At 37.9% G+C, this 7,495-nt stretch overlaps 1 protein-coding gene across 1 annotated transcript; it reads right to left on the bottom strand.

Annotated features, from left to right (window-relative positions):
* Window positions 1-981: 981 nt before the first annotated feature.
* On the bottom strand, window positions 982-6,714 carry LOC306868052 (DET1 homolog). Its single transcript, XM_079414042.1, has 6 exons — window positions 6,483-6,714; window positions 5,319-6,087; window positions 4,155-4,508; window positions 3,753-3,943; window positions 1,886-2,077; window positions 982-1,380 (listed from the first exon to the last, which is right to left on the bottom strand). The coding sequence occupies exons 2-6, from the start codon at window positions 6,069-6,071 to the stop codon at window positions 1,191-1,193; spliced, it is 1,680 nt and encodes a 559-aa protein (XP_079270168.1). The 5' UTR covers window positions 6,072-6,087; window positions 6,483-6,714; the 3' UTR covers window positions 982-1,190.
* Window positions 6,715-7,495: the final 781 nt, after the last annotated feature.

Below are 7,495 nucleotides of genomic sequence, written 5' to 3'. Positions count from 1 at the left end.
CACAGTCGACACCCTCCCACTCCCGCCCACGCCGAACCCTAGGATCACACTTTTCAATCCAGTCCGTGGCTAAAAGCATTCATTCCTGCGTTCAGGGGCCCCGCGCACAACCGCGCCTCAAGCACCTACAAGAACGCGGTCATCTTGCTGGACAGGGGAAATTTCAGTCAGTAACTAGCGGGATATCAGGGATTCGTATTCATAAAGCCTTGAGAGAATGATTACACTTACAGTAGTTGCACTTAGGGGTCCACTCAAAAAAAAAATGGCACACTGCGGAACTTCAAGAAAAGAAAGCTTTTAGACTGGTGGGGGAGATTTGACATGCTCCTTTCCCACCGAGACAGGCGACTCCAAATAAGAGTCCTCTGGGATTTGCACATTCGATTTATTAGTTCTAATTGTATTTTGGCTTCATTATGAAGGGGGACAAATCTTTCCCCTCCGTATGGAAGTTCACAAAAACGCTGGCGTTATAAAGCTGTCGCAATCTCCCGTATTTAAAATTGTCCTTCAATCAGCGCTGAAGTGCTTGTTAAAACAGATGCATTTTCTTCAACCTCTGCTCTATCAACTGAACAATCGTATTCCCACAGGGAAGCCTCTCACTTAGTAAACTGGCTATAATGAATCAATTTCAGAATTAGTTTTTGTTGTTATTATTGTGGCATTAGTGTTGCTGTGGTGTTGCGTGCTTCGAACCCACCTCCGTTTTTTGGTTAATGCTGGTCGACTATGTGGGAGCTGGCTTGGTAATGGAAGCTGAACTATTTCATTAGGCTTTTGAGGGGAAAACTGCTAAAAGGGGGCATTAGCATGTTCTATACTTTGTCTGCGATTTAAAAATGGCAGATGACGAATGTGAACTGAGGATATCTTAAATGTTCAGTCAGTTTAAACTATGCTGAAAAACAAAAACATCTGTTTTGAAAATAATCTTTCACATTCAACGAGAAAGGGCAGGACAACGGGTCAAACAATACTGTAATATAAATAAACCATTTTATTTTGCACATTGCAATTTAGTTTTAGAACAGAAAAGCTAAATATAAAAACATTTAGTGTAAATGCATAAGACATTTGACATTTTATCACATTTGTAATAAATAAAACTTTAATATAAAAAGGATGTATAAAAAGGAAACAAACATAGTCTCTCAAAGCGCACGTCTCTACTCACACATGCGTTATCATACGCATCCATGGCGCATGTGAAAGTTGACGACGTATTCGGCGTTGGTGCGCTGCACAGAGATGGCGAACGGCTCGAAGGGATGGAAGGTGAACGCGACCAGTCTCCTGACCGCATGGTTAATGGGTCTTCCCAGCAGGCCTGCCTGGATCTTAAATTTCAGCAACCCCGAGTCCCTCGCGTAGAACCTGCAAGAGGAGGGGAAATAAATAAATAAATAAAAACTGGCAGTTTATTACAATGTCGACAGCAAGAAACCGGTGTGTTTTACAGCATAAGCGAACCGCTGTTTGGTACATCAGAGAATTATGGTAACATTTGTCAGGGAAATTTTTGAGAGCTCTCAGGAAGTGTTTTAAAGATCGCCTGTCACGGCATGAAATTACACTTCAGTGTGTCAAGATTTAACAAGGAAGTTGATGCAGACCTCACGCTGGGCCTCATTTTTCACTATACTGAAAAAGTGGGCGTACATTCTGGCCTCTTCTGCAAATCACGGTCTTTGTCAACAATCTTTAGATTGTGCATATGTCTATATTTAAGCCTGCAAGAGAATAAAACTCAGGAGTGCTCTAAAAGTAAAAAGAAAATACATGAAAAGGCTGTTAAATAATATTCCAATAAAGTCATTAATTGCACTAAAAATCCACTTCTGAACTGGTTAGTAAAAGACAATTTTAAACTCAGAGTTACCGTATGGGATGATCGCCACAGGTCTTTGGCCGTTCCATGACCGACACCCACTTGTCGTCATAGCTAAACAGGGAGAGATCCAGATATGGGCTGCTGCTGTAGGACTGAGCACTGATAGGCAGCTGCCCGAGAAGCCTCCTGACCGCCTCTGTGTGCCCTCCGTATTTGGCATTCACAATGGTGTCTTTAAATCTGGGGACAAACCAACCGGTCCATAAATAATGTGCAGGTCAACGGAGTCAAATGAATTAAACAAAATAACACCTATGAGTTTTCCAGTGTGGGCGGGTTTACCCAACAACAATGCCAAAAATAAATAAATAAATAGAAACCAAGAAACAACTGGATAGGACAAAACCTTGGATTAAAATGCAAGAGAGATCTTGTCATCTGGGTAGGGGAGGGGAAAGAAACATTTATTTATCAAACTAAATGAATTATCAAATCACTATATACAAACATTGGGGACAATTAATTTGCTTACAAAAGAAAAAAAATAAAATTCTTCTTCAAAGAAATTTTATTTTTTCAGCAAGAATGCATTAAATGGATGAACATTAACAGTAAAAGGAGCTTTTGTAATATTTCAAATAAATGCTCTTCTTTTGAACTTGCTATTCACCAAAAATGATAGCTGTTTTCAACATTGATCAAATATTCCTTGAGAAGTAAACTAGCCTATTATAATAGGGCCCTATGATTTCCACAACACGGAAAACATGGACAGAATTGCGGAATCTTGAATCTAGAACTGATCTGAGAGTCACTTCATGAGCATTCTACCATTTCTTTTGAGAAAAACTGTCATCGTATCATACACAAACAGAAGCCTAAAGTTCTTCAAGTTAAACCAAACCTTTATTTTGACGGGTTGCTGTGAAGAAAGTGTGAAAAAGTATTTAGCAGAAAAATGTAAATACAAAACAGTATTTCTGAAAAAGAAGGACATATACATATATACATACATACATATATGTATATATATATATATACACACACACACACACACATGCATACATATACATACACACATATATATATATATATACACATTTATTTATTTATAATCAATTAATTAGAGATGCTCTTTTGATTATTAATATATAATGAAACCATTAAAATGAAATCCAGAAAATTAATGAAAAACAGAATTTGGTAAAAAATAAAACTGAATTAAAAAAAAACATTTAATTTAATCTTAAAAATGTCATTTTTGTTAAACTTTTAATAATTTGCTGTTTAATATTGTAAGTTTTATGATTTCAATGAATTGCTTTCATTGCAATTCTGGATTCCAAACCAGAATTAAAAATTTAAACGGGAAAAAAAATTATAATTTGAAAAAAAAAAAAAAAAAAAAAAAAAGGAATTTGGGAAAACATTTCTGAATGCTCATGTGGCGCTGAAGACTGGAGTTATGACTGCTAAAAATTCAGCTTCACCAAAGGAATACATTTTTAAATAGATTAAATCCGAAAGCAGTTATTAAATTATTACTGTTTTTACTGTATTTTTGATTGAATAAATGAAGCCTTGGTGAGCATGAGAGATTTCTTTAAAAGAAAAAAAATTGTGCATGAAAGAAGTCTGTCTACATCATTTTGAATGGATGAGGTTTCTCAAAAAGCTTCCGAACCTTCAAGTTTTGTTCCTTTTTTCCCAGAAGCTGCTTGTGTGAGGTCTACATAATTAGGGTTTTTAATATCAAAAGGTGTCAGCATGAGCGAGTTCTCACCCAATATGTAGAGCGCCACATTTACACTGAGTCATTGTTACAGCCTTTTGTGAGAAAGTGAGACAGGCCTCCTCTGGCTTGACCATCAATTTGTGACTGACGAATTGGCCTTGCTTGAAATTTATATCTCACCTGCGCTGCACCTGACGGGCAAAGTTGTTGCTGGAAGCGGAGCAGGGGAACTGCACAGCCTCACTGTGGAGCGTGGCGTTCCGGAAGAGGTCGCAGAAGTTTTCAAAAAGCTCCAGAAGTTTGTCTGAAGTATTCTCGAAAACCGCAATAACTTCAGTGGTAAGCATATTGTAAACCACGAAGAAAGAGGGCTAAAAATGAAGAGGAGAATTGAGAAGGTAGTTTACACAGTATTTTACTTCTGATCCACCAACCATGACGAAACACAAAACCCACCTGTATAAAGATTCAATACAAAACAATAACAAGTATTATATCTTACACTACAAGAGATTAAGGGATGACGCCAGCAAGGGCATATCTGATTCAATCTCTGGTTACTCCAGTGCTGGTGGTTTGTACCTGTGAGGGGTCGGTGACCCTCAGCGTGACCACGTCTTCACTGGTGTACTTTATGAAGAGGTGATGTTCATCCAGGAGCTGCATTTTCCACATGCGCAGCTGTTTGAGCTGATCGAAGAACTGAAAGAACCGGCGTTTGGCCGTGGCGCTGCCATCCTGCTCTGCTCTCCTCCACAGGTACACCAGCAGACGGTGTTTTAAGGAGTTGATGGTTTTTTCCTTAAACAGGTGGGAGAAACTGGTTTGTCCTTCAGCCTGGGCCTCGGAGTAAACAGCAGACAGTGTCAGCAGGTCATCCTCGTAACAAAAACGACCAATGGTGCGCACGTCAAGGAAAGTTCCTTCTGGTGTCACCTGGGTAGGAGGAACAATCGAAAATAAAATTTGGTCAATATTTTAGTAAGTTTAACATTTTGGTAAGTAGTAATTAAGGGGGAAACACTTTTTCCATTTTTGTGTGTACAAACAGTAGAGAAATCAAAAAATGATGGAAATAAGAGGGGGTCAATCCTATCAAACTAGATTAAAACCTGTGTCCCCACATAAGCAACATGACTTTTTTTAATAAATAAATTTAGTTAAAAAAAATATAATATTTTAAGAATATATATCTTATATTTACCATATATACTTCTCCTATATGAAACATTTTAAGAAGAATATAGCATTTTTGCCATTTATTTTTGCCCACAAAAGAAGAAAAATTGTGACGCCTGCATGAGTAACATGGTCTGACTAAATAAATAGTTTTATGAACAATTATGTCAATAGCGTTTTAAGAATGTCAAATATTAAAGAATATACTTGCTACATTAAATATTCCAAGAAAACAACAATTTCTCTATTTTCATAATTTATATTTATGCTTGTCCAAAAAGTAGAGAAATTTCAATAAATTATGGGTACAAAGGCAACATGTTTTACAAAAAGTCAATAACTTTTTAAAAATATATTTGTATATTGAAGATAGATATATTTATATATTTACACAATTAATTTAAAAAAATATATATATATTTTCTTTTTTTGGCCGATTGGCAATTTGTATGAACTGTAGAGAACTGACAGGAATGGTAGGAACAAATAATGATAAAAATAAAATACAACATATAAGACAGAGTTTCCGGGTAATTTGTGTTGTACAGTGAAGTCTTCCCCACATACCTGAAAGACATGTATGGTCTGTTGCTGCACAGAAAGCACTGCTAGTATATTTCTGTACAGGTACAGTCCCTGATTGTGTGACAGAATGATTTTGTCACACTTAAAGGTGCGTGTATCACACAGCCGGCCCGAGTGCAGGTCTATGATGTGCAGTGAGTAGTCCTCAAGAGGAGAGCGTGGGTTCGGTGTCACAGATTCATTGTTTCTGTACACCTCAAAAAAGTGTGGATGAGGTTCTTCAGGCAAGTAAGCAGCTGAGCCAACGATCACATAACGGCAGTCGTCAGTGAAAAGACTGCACTCTCTATTCAAGTGCTCACCGTTGGAGGCCACGTTGGTGACGTGGAGAAGGGAAAAGAAGCGGTCAAAAAGTCTGCCTCTGATGTTGAGGGAGCGCTGGTCGTTCCCATTGGCCAGCGTTTCTCCCTCCTGACCTTGAAGAAGATCTTCAGCAGCTTGGCATCCTTGGTACTCATAGATTTCCAAAGAAGTCTGATCAGAAGAAAACGCAATAAAGCATCGCCCGTCAGGGGAGAACTTACGCAGGAAGCAGGGTGGCTTCTCTACATTCACCACTGTGAAGTTGGGGAACAGGTTCTGGTGGAAGCAGCGCATACGGTACCAATGTGCCCCGACTGGACCGGAGCAGATCCGGCGTCTTTCTAACCGGTGGACAACGTTCTGGTTTTGGATGCGTCTCGGCTTCAGAGTAGGGAAATCGTCCTCTGATGTAGAGTTGTGATGAGAAGCCATAATAACAGCTTTAACACTGGAAATGAGAAATTAAATCATTAATAAATGCAAAGAAAATAGAGCAGATCTCTAAACAATATTTTATATAATACAAAAAATACTAATAGACAGGCAGCCATATTAACAGCTTTCCCACTGCATAATAGCAAATTAATATTCAAGTGAATAAATGCAAAGCAGACTGAGCATTTCTCCCTACAAATTTTTTTTAAACAATAAAAACAAACAAATAAGCAGGCAAACAGACAAGTATATGTATAACCAGGCAGATAGTTCTGCTTTGAAACTCCTTTGCTGCTTTTTCGTTTTTATAGTTAAATGTTAATAATAAGCTCGTTTAAAAAGAATCAAATCAAAACACCAGTATAAAGTCCAAAACACACGCAGTTGAATAAGTTATGCATAACTTACCTGTACGCCCATTTAAATACATCTCATGATAATATATTTACACAGCTTTAGCTCTCTGAGAGCACAGCCATGGCCAAAAGACAACCTACAGCCACATAAAATAAAACATACAAGCGAGAACCTTTTGAAAAAGAGGTACAATGCGCTATAAAAGTTTATTTGGCAGTGTAAATAAGTTTAGAGCTCTGTTCGCTGTCTAAACGCCGGAAGTAACTAGAGTTCGTCGAGCTCTGCGTATAAACAGAGGACGTGAGGCGCAGAGAGTGTCACAGCGCCCCCTTCAGCAGCGGCGAAACAGCGCAACTACACCTCTCTGGTAATAATCAATGAGCGATTTCCAAACCACAGTTTAAACACACTAAACCAGATTGGTGGTCTCCCAATATGGCCAGGTTGGTCTCTGAGATATCTTAGAATGGTTTTGGGCATTTTTCAGTTGGTCAAGCTGGAAAATTATCATGCTGACCAGCTTAACGCCACTAGTTTAAACCTACAACCCACTTTACGCTTTTTTAAGATGGTTTTCAGAATGAACATGGCATAGAAAATAATCAGAATTGACTTTTCAGTAATGCCTTGCTCAGGGTAGGATTAGTGAGAATTTTACAACACAGCTGGTTTTTAGATTTAAAGAGGTTTTGGGCACTTTCCATATGGTCTCACCTGGTTTTATCCATATTTTTATTGTATTTTGGGAAAACATTGAGAATCAGAGTAAACAGAAATCAGTCATCAGCAGACAAATTATTGATCATAATCACAGCACTGAACATCTCAAATGCATGAGGATTGAGAAGGTTGTGAAGTCCTGTTGTGATGAGGACATTGGCCAAAAATTATTATAAAGAAAGGCTTCTTTTTTTCTGTTTCTTCTAGGTACAGTGTTTATAAAGAGCATCTCTGTGTCTGAAGTGTTATTGATCCTATGCTTTTAGTTGTTCTATGACGAGTTAAGATGGATTTTGTTGTTTGATTAAGCAGGAACACCTTATAATGCTCACAGATTGTGTAAA

This window comes from Barbus barbus (assembly GCF_936440315.1).
Source record: "Barbus barbus genome assembly, chromosome: 50".
Classification (NCBI taxonomy): Eukaryota; Metazoa; Chordata; class Actinopteri; order Cypriniformes; family Cyprinidae; genus Barbus; species Barbus barbus.
This window is presented reverse-complemented; position numbering and strand designations above follow the sequence as displayed.

Coding starts and splice junctions, on each gene's coding strand:
- LOC306868052 (XM_079414042.1), bottom strand. CDS start 6,071: ATGGCTTCTCATCACAACTCTACATCAGAGGACGATTTCCCTACTCTG. Junction 4,509..5,318: donor AGACCATACATGTCTTTCAG/GTATGTGGGGAA, acceptor CCTCCTACCCAG/GTGACACCAGAAGGAACTTT. Junction 1,381..1,885: donor TGTGGCGATCATCCCATACG/GTAACTCTGAGT, acceptor CTCCTCTTGCAG/GTTCTACGCGAGGGACTCGG.